Raw genomic sequence first — 21,243 nt, forward strand, 5'->3', positions numbered from 1 at the left:
CCTCAATTTTTAAAAATAATTGTTTAACTTCTGTGTGTTATACGGGTTATCAGTGTGACTTGTATTGATGGAAAAATGTGCTGTTTTTTTAATGGAAGTCTGTCAGCATTTACTAAAACTGCAACACCTTTTCTAAGTGTATTCTATTAGTTGCTATTTGAACTTTATTACTTGTATTTATTTACTTTATACCTAGAAAAAATCAAGGAGAGACAGCTCCTTTTTACAACCTTATCTCTCCTACTCCCATGATAACATTCAGCAGAAAATTATACTGAAGCTAGGGAATGACTGTCCTGCTCTATTTTAAGTAACCCTTGGCCTAGAGATAGGTGAGTTTTATTTACAGATCTAGATTTTTGAGGAGCAGTTTACTTCATCACACGTGTTGAAAGTTTTAGATATTGCTATAAAGTCCATCTGAACAGCTCCAATAAGCTCATGTAGATGTAGATAAAATAGTCTGCCTGTCCAGTGATGTAGCACTTAAGTAGAATAGGTTTCCTGATTCACAATAAGTCTGTATTGAAATGTATTCTTTTAAAAATAACTATGTCCTTGTCAATGAATAACTTTTTTTCTTCATTTGAGGAAATAAAACCTATTGCTTTGTTCATTTTTGTAAATAGCAGCTCCTCCTGGCTTAAAAGTCCTCCAGTCGCTCAGCAAATAGCCATTCAGACACAAAATAAAGTGGAAAAAATGCTTTCAATTTGGTATGTTAAATTCAAAATTGTCCACTGTAATTAATAATCTCTAACCACATCTGCCACTAGTGGTGCAAACTGTAATTAGTTTAATACTATTTACGAAGTCTAGTGTGCTAATTATACTTGAATGTACAGCTTACATTACTTTAGAGGAAAGGGGTACTTCATCTTCTGTGATGCATACAGAATATTTTTAGAAATGCTGTTACTCGAGGGATGTCTTCTAATTGCTGCTAGCTGAGCATGACTGTAATCTATGAATATAAATGCCAACACCCAGTGGAACTTAGTGCCTTTAAAAAAGTTGAAGCAAGACATGTTCAAGGTTCCAGATCAATATTAAAGTGTGACAGCAGCTAATAGGAGACTCTCTTACCGGAGAGAAATGTGTTTTTTAGCCTGATCTCTGAAGCCTAGATTGCTCATTTAGATAAAGCTGGTTACAAGCAGTGTTTTATGAACGAGGCAGGGGGAAGCCATCACCTTATTGAGAGGATGTATTTTTTTCACTCTGTGACAGTTCCTTAAACTTTCTGATCAGAAATGAGATGCGGTGAATTTAATAAAAAGTGAAGTTGTTTTAAGCAAGCAAAACCAGTAAGTTTTCAGTTCAGATCTGATTTTATTTAGCTGCAATTAAAATTCTGTAAATTAAGAAGAGTTTAAGAGTAGCATTTCAGGTTCTTTCTCAACACGAGAAAAAAAAGAATGCCTATTCTAGGTTTTACTTCATGTTTGATTTGTCTTTTTAATTGTGTCTTGAACGAAGATTGAGTAATTGATTTTTGGAACTCAAGGAAGTTTCTGAGAACATTCATTTCTGTGGTGACTGATTATATTATATATTGCCAAGTATGGGAAAGTCAAGGGAAAATGATGTAAAGTGTTCAAAGGAGAACCATTAGTGAGCAGTAGTCTTGTATGCAATTGTGTCTATTTTTTACCACATGCAGAGACAAACTCAGAGCAAGTGTGACTCAGCAAGTTTGCACAAAACTCTGTACTCAAATGTCATGATGGAGGCCTAAGCGAATAATCTCTATAGGCTGGAGTGGAACACAAACAATGGTTTTGTAAATCAACATAAGTCCAAGTGTTTGTTTCCCACTGTACATAGAATCATAGAATCATAGAATCACTAAGGTTGGAAAAGACCTAAAAGATCACCCAGTCCAACCGTTCACCTATTCCCAATAGCTCCTACTAAACCATGTCCCTCAACGCAACATCCAGTCTTTCCTTGAACACCCCCAGGGTCGGTGATTCCACCACCTCCCTGGGCAGTCCATTCCAGTGCCTGACCACCCTTTCTGAAAAGTAATACTTCCTCATGTCCAGCCTGAATTTCCCCTGGCGTAGCTTGAAACCATTCCCCCTGGTCCTATCACTAATGACACGAGAGAAGAGGCCGACCCCCAGCTCACTACAACCTCCCACATGAAACAGAAAGCTATTTAAAAGTCAGTATAGTAAATTTCATAAATGCATATTTTAAAATTTGGGTAACAGTTCAGACATAATTAACTGGAAGAATTCTGTGCCAACCGTATCACTTATATTTTTCTTCTTTTTCCCTGTTAAGTGTGTTTATTTTCGCCCAAAATGACCTGTGGTAATTCAGTGCACTTCGAACAGTGATGAGGTTCATGACAGCAGCCAGCTGATTTCTGTGGGAGTCCTTTCAATATTCTAACTAGCTCACAAGAACGCTCAATATGTTGTACAGATAATCTCTTACCTGAATCACAAAAGTTATTCTGTAGTTTAGGCAAAAGTTGTCAGCAGCGATTCTCCTCCTGAAGGTTTTGGAACCTATTTTTAAAAACTGAGCCTAAATAAAAGCACCATAAGCCTGATGATTTGCTTGATGAGAAGTCAAGGGAAAAGCAGTGTGACATGGAAATCTGCTGACTGACAATATAAGAGTTATTATTCGCACCGAAGATGACAACGCTGGGGATTGAAACTTCAGCAAGTGCTTTTCTCTGCTCGTTTTAGTCTTTTCTTGATTCAGCATCAACGTGTTGTTCTTCATCCACAAGCTGTTCTCATCTAACTACTGACACCTTAATTTTGTCAGCGTAGGGCATAACTGTATGGACATATTATACAGCATTTCATCAATCGCTTTCCCTTTTGAAGTAGATTAAAAATGTACACCCCATGTGGCTTTCTGTCCATTAAGCTAATCCACATGACATGAGACTTTTTCTTGTGTGTGAAACCAGTTCTCTACTAATTGACGTATTGAGTCAATCAGTCAAAGCTGTCTCTACCCAGAAGTAAAAAAAATAAAATAAAAATCTCAATAAATATTCTGGATTTCTGAAGACTTTTAAAAAAAATAAGATTGCAGAAATGTCATCCTTCTCCCTGTTCATTCTAACATTCATTAGATTGTTTCTATTACATTCTGAGAGATTATTGGGAATATAAAAAACATTGAGAATCATGCTGTGCCCTCCAGCAGATGCTTAAAGAAGTTTGAAGGCAGCATGATCCTAATCCCATGGTCAATCTCAGCAGCAACTTTGTATGTGGAATTTTAATAAGAATAAATGTCAAGATGATGTTAGTTGAGGATCTTACATGTGCCTGGAACAAAGGTTTTGGAAGTTGAATTGTGGATTAGGAGAAGATGTTGGTCAGTAGTTGTAAATTAAACGTGTGCTGGAAAGGATAACAGGCTTCCATAAAACTTTGTGAAGATAATGTATTTAATTTGTTGCTAGTTTGGATAGGATAGCTTCATGGAATGGTTTCTTCTTGTAAATTAATTCCTGAGTGTGGTTTTCACCTGAGAACAGCATGTTACAGAAGTACTACTGGACCAGGCTTTAAACCTGCTTGCTCTTTCAGTCCACCCAGTGTTACACCAAATGTCAATGCTTTGTCCATGAACACGGATCTGAAGATCTCTGAAGCCCTGTTGTAAGCAAATTAGAGACTTTTTTTAGGCAGCTAATGTTGGCTGTATTGAGGCAATTCTGTGGCCTTGAGAAGAGTGTTAAGCTGTGCATCTAAGCATACCCTAAGTTGCAAGTGATAACAGTCAAGATTGATGATATGCTTGTTGTTTATACACAATGGTTGCGCATATATGTTGTGTGAATTCGACTTTGCTGAGTACACATCCTTGCTGGATGTGCAATACTCTGTCACAGGGTACTTTACCTAAATAGGAATGTGCTAGTATTGGATTTTTCTCCTGCAGGCTCTTGTAGAGTTTAATTGCTCTTTTTTGGATATCTGTGGGGCTTGGACTTCATTTGGTGAGGCTGAGTAAAAGCCAAGGTGATGTTTCTTTGTCACTAACAAAGTAAGAACATTTATTTGGTATGCAGGTCATGTGTGTCTAACACAAGTGGTCTGAACAGTGGAGACAAAAAGAGTGCAATCACAGTTTTCTCTTCCAAACCTTCTCACAGGAATGGTCGAATATTTAATTACTCTGAAATTATGGCTTGCCTCTCTTTCTCTTTTCAGAAACAAAGAAATACAGAGACTTTGCAGAAGAATTTCTGTTAAAGTTGTACTTTGCTTCCTACAGATCTGTAAGTGATTTGGGGCCAGTTCAGCCTGATTCCCTGATTAAATAGGGTGAGGGGACCCACGGACCCATGCCCCAAGATAGGGAAAGAGGGATAAGAGAACGTAGGGAGATTGGCCTGAAAACAAAATAGCTGCAACGAGCTAAGAGAGAAAACTAATTTACTGAATATGATACTGAAATGCAAGATAACAGTGTAATACAATTTGATTGGAATCAAAGCTGGTCAATCAAATAAATGAAAGAGAATGTCCAAAACCAAAGGCCTTATGCTAATGCCGAGGGTGAGATGGCGAGGGAACACATATCGCAGAGATGAGCTGTAAAAGAAAGGGGCAATCTAATGACTTCTGTTCAGAAGGAAAGATAAAATTGCTCAGAAAATGACAGCAGAAACATGAAGTCTTTTGGGAGATGTAGTTCTTCTTCTCTTCTGAGAACCAGGTACCCAGAAATACTGACAACCCACGGAACTGAAACATTAACTCTTCAACTCCCCATGCATTACATGATGTTGTAATGTGGAATATCAACAATAGAAATCATAAAATTGTGTCAAGATCTGATTTGTGAGGTTGATGAAAATGTGGAAGAGTGAGCACAGCTTCTGCTGGGAGCTCAGACCTTGCTAGTAGAGTTTTTCTTGCAGGAATCTGCATTAAGATGGTGTTGTGATTTTGGATATTGAACTTGGATTTCCAAAAAGTTTTTAACACTCGTGCACCAAAGAGTCTTAAAATCCACCAGTGAACCTTCCCTCTTATCTTCTGACTCATCAGTTATTTTTAGGTTGTTAAAAGTCACTAAGTAGAGAATAGAGATCACTGTTAAAAATTTAGGTATGTGAAGGAAAATGCTTTACAGGGATCTGTGTTGTAGCATGTGCTATTTATAAGTAATAAAGAGAAAGGCATGAGTTGTGAGGTGAGGGAGCTGCCTGATACTGCTACATTATTTGCAGTAGTGAAAACCAAAACTGACAGAAGAGTTGCAAAAGGTTTTCAAGATGCTGACTGGAAGGATAACATAATGACATGCAATTCAATACTGATAAATGTCAAGCAATGCATTTAAGGAAAATCATTCCAATTATGCATACATAATGTCAGGCTCTAAACTACTTGTAACTATTCTGTCTATTTTTGAGCATAGTTTTTTCTATGAGAACAGTGACTTAATGCTCAGCCATAATCAGAAAGGTAGCTAGATTACGAGAAATGATTGGCAAAAGACCAGAGAGAAAAGCAGAAAACATCACTGTGCTAGGGCAAGTCCATGGTGCCTTCAGATCCTGGATGTTGAATACAGCTGTGGTCAATTATTCTCAAAGGGAACAAGAAAAAGTACATCTTGGTGATGCAGGGCAGAATTGAATAGATAAGAACTTCAGCTTGTAGCTTGCAAGTGGAAGAAGAACATATAAAATAATGAATGGAATGAGAAAGACAAATTAAAAATAACTGTTCATGATTTTCTAGTGGGTATCAGGTAAGTAGGCAGATGTTTTAAAATAAAGAAGAGTCTTTCTGTAAGGCACAGCTGTCATGTGGAATTCTGTGCTGTAGGTATTGCACGTGCTAGCAGTATGAATACAATTTGGATAGGATTGGACAAATTTATCAGAGAGGTTAGTAAGCTGTATTAAATGCAAAAGCACTGATACAGCTTCAGCTTAGGAAGTTAGAAAAATGTCTGAATACCTTCACTTACGTGGAGATTTGACTCCAAATACTTCAGCAGCCATTTAAAAGAAGAAAAAATGAATCATTACATCAGTATTCTTTGTTTGAATCTCTGTGAGAGTACCAAAAGAGTAATAGCATGCTTCTTATACAAAGCTTCCAGAAACTCATGCAATTTGCTGATTCATTAATTAAAATTATTTTCAAGTACTGGATACAATATTGTTATGTCTTCTTTACACTCCAGCTGACATTCATATCTTGTTTTCAAATTTGTGCGCACTCTAGTTAAAAAAAAAAAGAACAAAAAACCCACAGCAGATTCAGTGACCTGAATGGCATGAAGAATAGAGAGGGGCTGCAGAGTTAGGAAGTATAAAGCTGAACTGGATGTTAATATACAATTTAATAGTCCCTTCACCATGTACATTCTGGTGTGCTGTTGCGTCACAAAATAATTCTCCACAGAAATAGTGCCCCTGCAGCAAACTGATTGCGACGAGCACCTGCTGTGGAGAATGCCAGTCGGAACTGTTTATTTGCCAAAAATGGGTTTTGTGTTATGAAAAGGTCAGAAAAAGCTACTAAAATTATTTAAGACCTAAAGCGTGTTCTTTACAATGACAGTTACAATATGTTTATCTTGGAAAACAAAACGGCTTTACTACATTAGGTTGGAGGAGGTGATCCTACCCCTCTACTCTAGCCCAGTGAGGTCACATCCAATTCTGGGCTCCTCAGTTCAAGAAAGACAGGGAATTTCTGGAGACAGTCCAGTTATGGGCTCAGAGATGATGAAGAGGCTGGAGCATTTATCTCCCTTTTGAGGAAAGGCTGAGAGATGTGGGGCTGTTCAGCCTGGAGAAGACTGAGGGGGCATCTTTTCTCAACTCTTATAAATATCTGAAGGGCAGGTGTCAAGAGTGACAGGAAAGCAGCAGTGGACACAAACTGGAAAGCAGGAAGTTCCACGTGAACACAAGTAATAACTTCTTTACTGTGAGGGTAACAGAGAAAAGGCTGCCCAACGAGGCTGTGGAGTCTCCTTCTCTGGAAGTATTCAAAACCTGCCTGAACGTTTTCCTGTGAGACCTACTGTAGGGAACCTGCATTAGCAGGATGTTGAACTAGAAGATGATCTCCAGAGGTCCCTTCCAACACCTTCCACTCTGTGAGTCTGTGGTCTATGTAGGAAGACTACTGTTAATACTGTATGAAAATGAAAGTTTATCAAAATTCAAGTTGTATCATACTGCTGTGTGCTGCCATCTTAATCGGCGTAATTCCGAGTTCATGCTGCTGCTAAATGATTTTCAATATTCCGCATTTGTATGTTGCTTCAGAAAAATTAGAGATGCTCTTTCGCTTTTCTTCTCTGGTTTACTACTTAAATTAACCTTTTCATTTGAGAAACTTTGCAGTAGATTGAACAGATTTTTGGATCAAATGACCTGAAGTGCATACATTTTTTGCCTCACAGGTTTGTTATATAAATGGTAAATTGCCATTTGCAAAACAGTTTAGAAACCTGCACAAATGGATCTGCTAGAGTGCAATGAAGTTTTATTTTTTATCGTATTACCTATTGACTGAAAGGACTGGGAAATATTTCAAAATGATAATGCTTACAAAAGCATCTATGCTACATCTATGCTACATCATTACCTATATGGATATTAAGGCTATCTGTGCTTGCAAGTGAAGATTGATTGCCATACCTCAAGCAGAGACCTTTACCTCTTTTATTGAAAGTATGTAACAAAGGCATCTTTTGGTAGTTTTTTCGGAAGTGAAAAAAAGCCGAAGACTAAATGAATCCTTGAAAGCTGGGGATTCGTTTACCAGAGACCACCAACTAACAAGGAAATAATTAACTAGAGTGGCTCTAGGTACTGCTGACTGGAGTCTTGTTTCATTTAGTAACCCTTCTTCATTATGTTTTAATCTTCTCTGGCTTTTTCTTTATAGTAGCTGCATAACTCTAGAGTTGTATCTTCTAGAGGTTAATCAATAAATCAAAACTTATAGGGAATTATAAGCTATATATTGCACCAAATCCTATTTGTGGTGTAGTAAAAGCCTACCTAGTAATTTCATGTATATCGATAATTCCAAAGGTAAGCTGTGCATCCATGATGCTTACCTTTCTGAACCAATATCAATTGAAGATCTGAACTGATCATTAACAAGCAGCAGGGGATCTGTATTTTGATTCTAAACCTCTTAATTCTGCAAAGCAGTGGAGACTGGCTACCCTTGAGAATTTAGGACCTATCCCTTCAAATGATCTCTGTCTGGAATTAACAGAATTAATGAGCGGTATTTTCCATAATATTTCTTTTCTTTTGCTTTTGAATTCTATTTCAGGCCCCCAGAAGTAGGAAAAACAGTTTTCTTCAGATTGTGGCTTTTTACTTGATCTGAAGGCTATACTAGACAAAGGATTGGGTCTAAGTTATCACAGTAAATGTCTTGACATTGTAGTCATATGGAAATACGTCATTCCAATTTTTCACACAGTTATTTAATTTTTTGCTTCTCCTCCATATTGAAATCTCTAAAGCCTGGTGTAAATGTTATTTCACTGATGACTTAGTGCTGTTTCGTATTAGATAAAATACATAAGTACTCTGTTTATTTATTTTTAAATATATAAAACTGATCTGATTTCAAATGTCACTAAGCTGACTATGACACATGATTAATCTGTAATTCAGATTAACTCACAATTAATAAAGAATTTACTGAGGTTTTTTTTCCTCCGTAGTTCAAATCTTGACTCTGTAAACTTAAATTTTAATGAAAATCTGTATATTACCTGAAATGAAGAAGTTAAAGTTTTCTCAAGACTTTCTACTAAGGTTGACTATATTGCATTAGAGCTAGTAAGTCTTTCCTGATACGTTTTAGCTGTACACAGGTTTCTTTAAGAGGGATGTTCCTTAAGATCATAGAACCATTTGAGGTGAAGGAGACACTTAGGGGTCACGTAGTCCAAGTCCCCTGCAGTGAGAACAGGGACGCCCACAGCAGGGACAACAGGGACAGGTCGCTCAGAGTCTGCTCCAGCCTGACCTTGGGTGTCTCTGCGCATGGGGCTTCCATGACCGCATCTCTGGGCAAAATGAGCAGCCGAGCCAGCCAGGAGTCGAACCTAGAATCTTCTGATCCGTAGTCAGACGCGTTATCCATTGCGCCACTGGCCCTGCTTCATGTTTCTTCTTTGTTCTACTTGATTTCTAGCTTATGGATTAAAACACTGGGACTAGTAGATGCGCCCATGCTCTTTTTGGTTACTTTTTTTTACATCTGCACTGAATCTGATATTATAAATTAAAATTCACTCTCAGAAAATTCTAGCAAACGCACTGTTTTTTTTTCTGTGTAAATACTTTACTGTCTGCAACTTTACAAACCAGGGATAAAATTACTTTGTGGCTTTATAAGTGTGATTATGGATGAATTTCTATGATTACTCACCTCTTTGATTAAGGACTCTGACAGTGGAATGAATACAGATACATGTCTTTTATTCTTTTTTTTTCCCCTGTGAATAATCTAAGCCAGATTTTTTTTTAATTCTCTCTTTTAGGTTGAAGGCTGCATCCTCCCACCACTAGTTTCTTTGGTCCACAGTCAGAATGGTAAGTATATAGCCACGTCATCTACAGTTTGCATGAATTCCACATTTTGTTTTAATTAAACTTCAGTGTGGTCACATTCTTGGCACCTTTATTTTCAAGTGGAATGGAGACTCTTCAGTTTGCGGTTGCTCTCAGAAACCACATCACTACTCTTAAACCACAAGGTTATGGCTGAGGAGAAAGAGGAGAGCCTCGACTCAAACAGGAAGCTTCTGTCTCTCATTAGAGATTCATTGCTGCCTCAGTAAGTACAACATTGCTGTTTCAGTGGGAGAAAACTTGATATTCAATCCATTTTGACAGCATATTTGTTTTAAATGCCAGTTTCATGTTTAAGTGGCAAAATGAAAAAAAGGAATGGCTTTTAACTACTGTCAGAGTTCTCTGCCCAGAAACATCTTTCTCCTAGGTTTATTCAGTACTTGGTTGTATGTAACACAAACACGGTTTCTGTCTGACACTCATTTTTGCATCTTGGTGATACTGTGCCTCTGGCTACTCTTGTAGTGAAGCAAGTTTCCCTAGCTGTGATTTAAATATATTCTCCTTGTTCAACTGATGAAATTGGAATAATTCAATTGTATTTTGGATACTGTGCCCTCCTGGAAGATGTTGAGAGATCATATGCAATGGCTTATAACTTTGGAAACTGGAAAAGAACATGATGGATTAGTCCTCCATGATTCACTCAAAGTTTATTGCCTCTAAATTGCTGTCCTTCCTGCTGCCCCAAGCAGGAATAAAACCCTACTCCAGTCTATGAAACTACAGCCTGTGGGCCAGCTGTGACCTGGAACTTGATTTATATGGCATGCGGTAAAAGGAGGGCTGTCATTTCAAAATGGCTTGCAGGTGAGCATAAAGAGAGCTCCGTATGTTATTCTTGTGTATACATATCACATCTCAGTAGAGGGAGAGAAAACACAGACATAGGATGAGTACAGTAAAGATGAGCCTTCAGTTATCTTTCACACTATTCCAGGATAATGTTACAGTGTATTTTAATGTGTGGTCCTCAGAAGTTAGTAGCTGTCAATACTTCACTGCCTTAAATGAGGAAATTGTTCCCCACCCTTACATTAAGTAAGTGGTAGAAGGGCAGAGGAATGGATGCTGGATTATGATCAGAAACTTAGTGTCTTCCATATAAATGAGGCTGTCTCTTGCTAATTGACTCACATTCTTACAGTCTGAGGATTAAAGTTTAGTACATGCAGGATGTGTAGTATTTCCTTTGTGAGAGAATGGGAAGGAAGTCACAGATGTATAGAGAAGTTTATTTTCACACCTTTTTCACACTATTTCTTCACTTGAAAACATGGGATTTATTAATATGGGTTAAAATTGAAAGTAGAAATATTATTAAAGAATAGAGTTTTATGCATTATTAAAAGCTGACATAATTTTCTTCAGATTGGGAAGAGTCTGAGTCAAGCAAGCCCAGCTTCTGTCTGCTTTGAAACTTGCCCTTTGAAGATGTGCCCATCTTATAAAATGTTTTCTCACTGAACTGAGGGAGGGGTTGTCCCAACTGCGAACTAGAAAGAAAACAAGCAATGTACTGCAGTTTCTTCTGCTCATTAGCTCAATTGGGTGGCAGACCTTTCCAGTCTGAAACTAAATGCAGTTGTACTTTGGAGAATACAGCTGTGAAATATCTTTGGATATGTATTGTAGATGTGTTAAAAGGGTCTTGCAGTAGCTCAGAATCTTGGTTCCAGGCTTATTTTAAATATTTCCTGAATCAGTTCCTTTATGTCACCAGTGGAGATGATGATACTTGTATTTGAAAAGCATTTAGAGATTATCTTAAAAATATTTAAGGTTATGATAATTTAAATATATTGGAACTAGTTATAAACAAATTTTACTCCAGTTTAGGAACACAGTGGAAGAATATATAATTCAGAAAGAATCAACTAGTGTTGTGTACAATACATTACTTGAACATGTAGGTTGAGCTAATGCTTAGTAAATGCATTCAGCTTTGGGGAGCAGGTAATCAGTGCAAGAAAGCACAGATGGAACAAAAAGCATTGAAAGACTAATGGAAAACTCAGTTTTGATTTGAAAGTCTCAAAACTGTTTTGAGAGATATTAGAAAAGGAGACCAAGAGAAGATCAAATCAACTGCTTTGAATATCAAGAAGATACTAAAGATAAGTCTTGTTCAGTAATGTTTTAGGTATGGATCAGAAAATATTTATGGGAGGTAGGAATGAATTCTTGTATGGTATCTGCAGTTCTCAAAAGAATCTGAATGCAAAGGGCACTGGCTCCAAACTACAGAGGGAGGTCTAAGATTAGATTCAGACTTATGCTTAAAGATATAACATAAATCTCTACCCCAAGAAGTAAGAGTTGCAGGAAGACTCTGGGATAGAAGGTAAAGGGAGTGATGGCCTGTGTTTGGAGACTGAAGAGGTGTTTGCTGAAGTTGTTCAGCTTTTCTGTTCTTGGACAAAGGATGTGACAGGATGTGACTCAGCTGGAGGGCAATCAGAACATGAGAGGAGGAATGCAATGGCTGTACCTGAGCACTCTGGAACCCTGCTTTTTAATAACTGAGAGCCATTGAGGAGCATCTAAGCTTAACAATGCAATTTGTTTAAATGTAAAAGTGACCCATGGAGTAGAATTTTGGTCATTCTGCATGAATATAAATTGTAATCTTTTTGAGAGAAATGCAGGACAAAAAAGCGATTACTACTTTTTTCACATCTTTGCACAGTCAGTAAGATAGTTCTTCCACTGAATGTTTGTACATTTGAAGATCAAAAGATTAACTTGCTCAGAGGATTTCGTTCAAGTGAAACTGTCATTTCATCTCACCTCACTGAGCAGTCGTTTTTCTGAGCATCCCTTAACCAAAATGAAACTTTCTTCTATAAAAAGAATGTCCTCATTTATTTTCTATTTCTGATTCATATTTTTTTTAAATCAGAAATTCAAATGCCATCTTTTTCTCATTTAATTATTAATTTTCCTACTTATTCAACATAGTTAATTTGAGCCAATGACAGGAGAAGAATGTGTTTATTAAAAAAAAAAAAAAGGTTTTATTTCATTTCAAAGAGTATGTATCTTGTTCCAAGCAGACTGTCAAGCCAATTCTGCAAGTAGAAAATACTGGATAATTTGAGATAATGTGTAGATAAAATGTTTAGTTTTTTAAGAGCTTAAGAGAATCCATATTTTACAACCCTTAGGTCCGCTTGTCACTTGTGGAGAAGACTGACTAAACTCTTTGTGGTCATATTGCTAGGAGAACCATTATAAAATGCTCTTTGAAACTGCTGTTACTCAGTGAGTTTGCATTTTGAAGGGGCTGGAAAACCACTGGGTGAACTCATTCATTTAGTAAAGTCTTTATGCACAGAACATTTCCCTTTCATGGCAGATTCACGTATTCATAGTTGATAATGACCTTTACTCAGGAAATGTGTTTACATTAATTGCTAAGAAATTCACGTTGGTAATCTGTGCTTTCTCAGGTGGTGTTTGGTTTGTTAGATCACTGCTCCTTCTGTATTTTTTTCTAATTATCTTTGGGGAAAAAACAGAGTTTGATGTAAGAGGGAATTAAATAAGACTCATTTTTTGAACTCCAAGGAATTATGATGCTAAGTGTGCAGAATAGTAATAATCTCTCTCAGATGGAATACACAGAAGGCTTTAAAGAGTTTTAAGTGGACTCGATTTAGAGAAGATATTGGCATAAGAAAAACAAGTGTATTTATATAAACATACATGTTTGTATAAAACAAGTAATGTCAGAGTTTCAAGCTAGTACGCCTGATGCATTATTACTGTTAAGAATTAACATTTTTGAGTGCTAAATCTTCATCTTACTAAGTGAGCCGAAGACTTCTGATTCCCAAGTCACCATATAGCGCCTTTGCTTATCTCAGAACATTTTGTTGTAGATCCTGCAAAAAAAAAAAAAAAAAAAGCAGATAGTTCCTTCATGCTTGGTAGGAATACGTACTGCATGCGTGCAGCGTTCCAGCATCAGCGTTCACTAATGCATCATGGTATTTTCTCCTTTTATGAGGAAAGGGAATTTTTAATTACCAGTGAGAAACAGTTTTCCTTCAGTAGCTGAAATCTGTTGTTTGTAAAGGAGAAATTCTGGTTGCCAGAAACATGAAGCTAACATTGTCTAGTCATTGGCCAGTAACATAGGTTCTCCAGCATGTGAGTGCTTTACAAGTCTATGGCAGCACATTTAGGCTAATACAGAGAAGCTGTGAGGTACTGCTTGTAGGCTGTGTGCTTGTGTGGGAATATTTGTCTCTTCTGAACGAAATCCCACAGGCTGCATCAAGAGTGTGGAACTGGAGTGCTCGACCCTTCATGTCTGAGAGTCATCCAGATGAGAGATGGAGCCAGAAAGTACCACATCTCATTGTAGCCTTCTAGATTTCTTTCCTTTGCAGATCAGAATGCTGAGGTGCAAAGGGGGAACCTTTGTTCCATGGAAGAGCTGGCATACCATAGAAAGTACGTGCCAGCTTGGTGACAGGTGATGCAGGTTCCTCATTTAGTCATGATGAGGAATTTCAACATGTGAAGCACGTTTCTCATCAATTTCCTTGATTTTTACACCTCCTCCTCCCTCCTTCACCAGAACCCAAAAAGGAAAAACGTTAGGGAAGCATTTTGGTGCTCAAAATATGATGATCTACCGTGTCTTCTTACAAATCATGATTTATTGATTAATTCTTCATGTTTTTCTCTTACAAACCAACACATCTGTGCTTTCTCTTCTGTTAACTTCCACATGTTCTGCTTATAATCAGATTACAAGTTTTGATATGGTTGCATCTGTCTCCTTTAAGCTGACATCTCTCTCTCTGCCATCATCATCCTCTTGCCCTCCTATGATTTTAAAAAGATAAAAACAATCCTGTTTATTGAATGAGCATTATTGGAAAACAGGCAACAACAGCAAGGTCCATTTTGTTTATCAGCAGCCTGTTTTCCTTTTTCTTTACCAAGTGTAGTGGAACTGCTGAGTCACAGCCTGAACCTTGATTGACCACCTGGTGGGAAGGCAGGGCCAAACCAGGGGAGCTCAGGTGCAAGTAATGAACCTGAGTGATTGGAAGGGCTGGAGCCAGGATCCACCCCTTCCCAGAACTCATTTAAGGGCTGGTAGTGGAGGTGAGGGTATCTTGCTGGAGACCCCTGCTTAGCTGAGGCCTTCCTAAGGTAAGCAGCTTTTTTTTTCCTTTGGTTCTGTGTTAATGGCTGCTGCTTTTGAGCTTGTCCTCATTTGCTGCAGCTGAGGACTTTGCTTCCCTGCTGTTATTGCTGTGTTTTCCATTATATTATAGTATTACATCAAGGTATCCAGGAGATGATATTTTGAAATGTTTCATGGGTGTTTATCTTGTAGTATTATCTTGAATACTGTGGCTCTTGGTAAATGTTATTTCTGTGTTGTTCTGTTCCATGTCACTTGGGTAATGCAAGTATGCCATAATTAAAACAATATTGAATTAAACTTGAAATAAAATACAGAGCTCAATGCAAATATTCCTCAAGTAAAATATTTGAGAAAAAAATAAATATTTAAGCAAAAAAGTAGCTTTTAATCATGTGTGTGTTGATTGATGGTCCTTCTGGCTAATACTGTGAGGCTTGGTTATCTCCATATGGAAAAACCCGTTAGTTCTTTTATTAATGCTGTTTTAAAAGTTAATCTGAAGCTGTTTTTAAATCCTACTTGTAAGTTGGTCTTGTTCATTGTTTCATGAGCTTTCTAACAGCGTTGTTTTTCTACTGTGGCTATTATGAAATTTGAAATATGAAATTGTTGTATTTGTAATAAACTTATTAACACACAGCTCTTGGTGCTGTGTTTTAAAATGTTGCTTCACTTTCCCCCTTTAGGTATGAACATATCCTGATGACTCCAGACCCAGTACCACTGTATGCTCTGAAGCTGTTGGTGGCCCTGACTGAACACAGCCCTTCTTCTGTGAGGTGGTATAATTATCTACTCTTTGCTGTTCTGACTTGTTTCAGCGTAGTTCATTCAATTAGGACTTAGCAGTAATGTAGATCTCACTGTTATTACTCTGTTGACTGACACTGAGGAGATGTAGAAAATGTGTAGGAAATTTGAGATAGAACATAACTTATGGCTTTTGAGCTACTATTATACAAGTCTGATTGTCTTTAATATTTCATATGCTAAATCTGTATTAAAATCATAGAAATCTTAAAGTTATTGTTTAAAATGTTTTTTAACATGTTAATACCTTTTAAGTGACTTAAAAGATATTTAGTTCCTCTGCAAATACACTATCCTCTTTAAGTTCCTGCATATCTAAGATAATACTGTGAGACATTTAGTATAGGCACACTCAGTATGTTTCAAGACATCTTAGAGTCTCCTTCCTGTTGTTCCACTGTTTAGGCTGTGATGGAACACATAGCTATTCATTTTCTCTGATCTCCCAGAAAATTGGGTCCTTTTTGCATTCACTGATTTTTATGGTGTCAGATAGTGTTACAGTTTAGAAGTCACAGCATGCCATACTGTCTTGTTTTGATTGATTAAAATGAACACAACATTTAAAAAACAAGAAAAGCATACAAAAAAAGAATTTTAATTGTTCTCCCACTGCTTTTATTGCAAAATATGAGGACATCATTTTTGGTCTTTTATGGTATTATTTTGGTGCTTTTAGTGTACTGAGTAGACTAAAAATCAACTAGGAAATTGAGTTGCTTGAGATTTTAAAAAGCTTGAATACAGAGAAGGTAGTATTTAATTCTGTTTTTATCGTATGCAGTCTGATTATGCTGCTGCAAGCTTTTATGCTCAACACAAATGGTAAAGCTTTCTATTTTTAGTATTAACCTACAGATATTCTAATTATTTTACAATAAAATATTTCTGTAGCCAGAATGCTGGATGTGATAATAGCATTCTTCCTCTGTCTAATGAATACTCTTTGAGAGCTCTGTGTGCCTGCCATTATGCTTAATATAGGTAGTCAATGGATGCATGCTCATCAAGGTATAGCAGCCAGGAGAAGTTCTTTTCTTGGTGTTATTAAAGATAACTGTGGGTATCCAGTGAACTACTAATAATTTTAGCTACTACTGTATTTGGTACTGTTATCTAAGGATCAGCTATTATCCAAGTAATAACACATCAGTGATCATTCTTGTGTGTCTTACCAGCCAACTTTCACTGAATAATTTGTTTTGCTCGATTTCTGAGTGAGCAGAGTTTCTGCTGTTCTCTCATCTGTTGTTTTCTGGATTCTTTGGCTTCTCTGAAATTAGCCCATACATCAAACCTGTGACAAAAATGCATCATATATTCATGTTTCCACAAAATTCTACCAAAGAAAGCTGGAAGCATGCACATGCTGTAATGAACACTAGGTGACAATTGATTCTATGTTGGTTTGGTGGCTAAAAAGTGGGTACGTGTGTAGCTCAGTGAACATTTGCTCTCTTTTGCCTTTCAGTAGGCATGTGGAAAGAATCTGCGACTATTGTAATGGGTAGTTTATGAGTAAAACTGGACACAAATCTTTTGGGGTTAAATGTCTCTGTGAGGAAAGCTACTATATTTTAGTACTGTTGATAGTGATGAAGGATCACTTCTTATCAAGTCTGTTTTCTCTAACTTCATACTTCATCCATGTCTTCCTACAATGAAAGCTTTTTCCTTTGACTTCATTTAATGGGGGGAAAGAAATGGTAGTAGCAAAAAAGATTGCTGAAAAATGATGAAAAGTTAAATTAGCACTTAACAGCTATTTTTAGATGCAACAAGTTACCTTATTTCAAAATAAGAGTGAATTGGGATGAGGGTGAGGATTATTGTATTTGTTTGTGCCATAAAGTAGCTAAACTAATTCATTTTTTTTCTCCCTCTCTCTTCTTTAATCTTAGCGTATTTCTTGCTTGCTCCTCATGCTTATCTCTTTTCTTTTTTCCATCATTCTCAGTTTCCTATGTGTTTCCCAATAGAGATGTGAACATTTGAGGAATTTGTATTTTAACATTTGAAGAGATGCACTCCAATGTTAGTCTCATTTGTTCATAGCTGACACTGTAAGTCAACAGACTTGTAACAATCCCAGTGGAAAAGCTTCAAATCATCTTTTGAGCATTATTGAACACTTCAGTGTAACAACAGCACAGATATTCAAGTATTGTATTTTAATGTCTTAAAATACAATAATGTGATTGTGATGATATAATGTGATGATATAATGTTGCATACTAAGTATATTTTAAATGTCTTCAGTATTTAACATGTATAAGAATACAAAAAATACTTTGTAGTATTTATTATTGCTCTACTTCTAGGGTTATTTTTAACACTGTGTAGTACAGGAGCCATTCCACTCTATTGCTTTTCAATTTAGCAATGGAGTTCTAGCTATATCCCACTAATGTTCTGCAGAATTGTATCTCTCACAAAGGTAAGTTCCTGCACATGTGAGGTGGTAAAATCACACAAATCACAAAAAGCCCAGCTAAAGTAACAAAAAACCCCACGACCTTTAATATGTTTCAGTAAGGGCCTTTAGTTTTTGAATATATGAACATCCAAAGATACAAAACTCTGTTTTGTGGGAAGTGAGTGTTTTGTTGTTGTTCATTTTTCTTCTCAAGGGTTATTTATACTCATTCATGAATCTAGTGTTTTGCTTGTATACCTCTTATACCATGCAACAGTAGTTTTATAAATACTTAGTATTTGTTTAGTAAGAAAATGCCACATAGTGGAAGGATGAATTTTAAATGGCATTTGTCCCTTGATTGCTGTGTAATTAATGATGTGTTATAATTAAGAAATAAATAAGAGAGCTTGGCTAAGTAGGTTATTACAGCAAAAATAATAGATAAGGGGCTTACACTTGTCCTAGGCTTACTGGAGTAATCCAAAGGAGGGATCTTCCCCCAAAGATCCTTCCCCATGGCAGTCAGCTCTTAAATGGGTCTAGGAGAGGTGCAGCCAGGCTCCAGCCCTTCCATCACACAGCTGAATTGCCTTCACCTGTGCTCCATGGCTGACTCAGTGCTCACCTCAGGTGGTCAATCAGTGGTTCAGGCTGTGATGCAGCAGTTCCCATATAATTGCATATTTTATGCTTGTATTAAGGCTACTAGTCTGTCCGTAAGGATTGTTGATAGTATTGTTAGAGCTCTTCTAAAATCCTATTGCCTTGTTTTTTCGATAATTTTTAATATTTTATGTTAAATATTATGTTAAAAATATTAAAATGTTATTTTAATATTTTATGTTAAAAATGTGGACTTCAAGGCCAAAACGGTAATTGTGGAGTTTGCTTTTAGCTATTTTAAAATGGATGATTTTTAAAAGAAATTGCTGAAATTAAGGGGACAAGTAGCTTAAATCATGAATGTTTCTTATCTAAATTACTAAAAATTTCCATTAGGTTTTCTTTTCCCTTGGGGTGTTATTTCTGGTATATTTTACTTAGATAAGAAATTGAACTCTTCACTGTGGGAGCAAACGTCTTCAACAGTATAAGATCTGATTCAAAGAGGTCGCTGTCATTAGGTGTCTTGTCTTTTCTGTGTCTGTCAACTTGCCATATACATTATACGTTGTGTTTTGGAAGTGTACAACATCAGTGAGAAAATCACAATGTAGATTGAGAGACAGTTTTAGTAAAACTTTGGTCCGTATTTATGTGCATTTTGGACGTGATCCTTATTGCACTAGTTTAACATCTATGGGCTATGGAAAACCTTATTTTCTTCTTAGATAAATAATACTGATACAAAACAGCAAAGAATTCATGTGGTATCTGTGATTTCTATACTTTGTTATAAGATTTGCATATGCACTGCTTTATTGAATAACTTGAGTCAGGAAGACCCAGAAATAAACTCTGGAAATGAGCATCAGCTAATAACTCCACTGTCAGCTCACACATCACTGTAATGCATATCAAAGCCAGTGGTCAGAGTTCATTATTGCAAGTGAGTTCTCATAGTCTAGTCATGTACTGACTGCAATGCTAATCACCACCTTTAATGTAAAACACAGCTCCTTAGTGTTGCGTTTTATTAGGGCTTTCCTTTAGTAAAGAAATGAGCTATTAACCTTATACCTGTAATTCTGTTTCCTCTTTATGTATTGCTGATCAATTGCTGACTCTCCATTTTAAAAGTGTGAAGTGACTCTTTGAAGTTGTTATTGTGAAGTCAGCTGTTCAAAGATGCCATACTGTAAGGCTCACGTATTTGCTCTTTTACCATAAAGCTTTAAATGGGAGAAAATGCCATTCATTTCCAGTTTTTTATTTCAATAGGAAATGTTTGGTATGTAAATAAGAATTAAAAAATATGTAAATAATGAGGAGGGGTAGGCTGGTTAGGATAGTAGAATTGGAGTTGTAGGCTTCAGCAAATTCTGTTCTACCTCAAACTCCCTGTTCAGCATGAAGCAAATCTAAAACATGGAAGACAAGGAAAAAGGCAAGCATGTGTCAGTGTTCTCTACAGGCTCTTTCAGCCACCTGTGAGTTGTTCTTTCTAGAAGCACTAGGAAAGACATGTTCTATAGATAATAGCTACTGTCATTTCATTTACGTGGCTCCAAAAGAAATGACTTGACAAATAACTTACAACATTCACGAACGTTCCATAGCGTAACCAGCAGCATAGAAAGATTTGTTTTCGTTAGGGTTTTCCTTTGTGTTTGTTTCATCTGGAGCTTGCTGCCTAATTCGATGCTATCAAGGTCTTGCACTGAAGAAGATGGGCACACTACTTCATAAATATCTAGCATACTTTTGACTTTAGCAGTACCTTTTGCAATCTGAGCAGTCCTGTCTACGTTTTAAGAGCCTTTGGTAGGGGGCTTTATAAAATACATTTTGAAAGTCCAAGGACATTGCATCTACTAGCTCTCCTTTGCCCACATGCTGACTGATTTCTTAAAAGACCTGTTGTGGATTTTTTGCTTTGTTGCTTTAAAATGAATGTCTTGCCAGTTGCTTTGTGCTTGCCTACTACTGTTATTCTTTAAAGTAGTTTCTACTCATTTGTTCAGCTTAGAATGTCTGTAGCACACAGGGTTTTCTTCATTTCTGGCTTTTCCCTAAAGAGTACTCGATGTCATGTTTTCTGCCTTTTAAATCTTTCTTCAAATGAAAGCGGGGTGTTTTAGACAAGGAAAAAAAGTACATAACTACCTATACATTATCACAGCTTATCTGTTTTCTTCTCCAGTTCTTTTTCAACACTTGAGTGAATGCTTTCTCATTCTTATGATGCCTCTGTAAATTTTTTTTAATTTATTCTATGACCTCTCCTACTGACACCTCAATTTAAGGCAAATCACATTGTGTTCCTTGCAAACAAAAATACTGCTGTTTGAACCAACCAAGCTTATTTATTATAGGAATGGATGAAAAATAGCTGTGTTTATTTTTTCTCTATTGGAAAATATGAATTATGTACACTTACTGCAAAGTCCAGTTTTACAAAAACAGATTTCAGTGCTTTTTTATTTGCAGAATTTACATGAAGTTCTTTTGTACCTAAATTATATCTGGAATCGCTGGTGAAATGTATATAATTTTGTCAGACGATGAGTTAAAAAAATCAAGTGACAAAGTCATTCTCCCTCTGTGTGGTCTGAT

The 21,243-nt window shown here is 36.7% G+C and overlaps 1 protein-coding gene across 1 annotated transcript in view; it reads left to right on the forward strand.

Moving 5' to 3' along the window:
* ULK4 (unc-51 like kinase 4) overlaps positions 1 to 21,243 on the forward strand; it is a gene marked incomplete at its 3' end in the record, with an annotated part of 210,418 nt that overhangs the window by 62,604 nt on the left and 126,571 nt on the right. Inside the window, exons 27-29 of the mRNA XM_079538560.1 lie at positions 9,535 to 9,586; positions 9,686 to 9,830; positions 15,485 to 15,577. Of these exons, the coding sequence (XP_079394686.1) occupies positions 9,535 to 9,586; positions 9,686 to 9,830; positions 15,485 to 15,577 (290 nt within the window). The remainder of the gene's footprint in view (positions 1 to 9,534; positions 9,587 to 9,685; positions 9,831 to 15,484; positions 15,578 to 21,243) is intronic.

The sequence above is a fragment of the Tetrao urogallus genome (genome assembly GCF_951394365.1).
Source record: "Tetrao urogallus genome assembly, chromosome: 7".
Taxonomy (NCBI): domain Eukaryota; kingdom Metazoa; phylum Chordata; class Aves; order Galliformes; family Phasianidae; genus Tetrao; species Tetrao urogallus.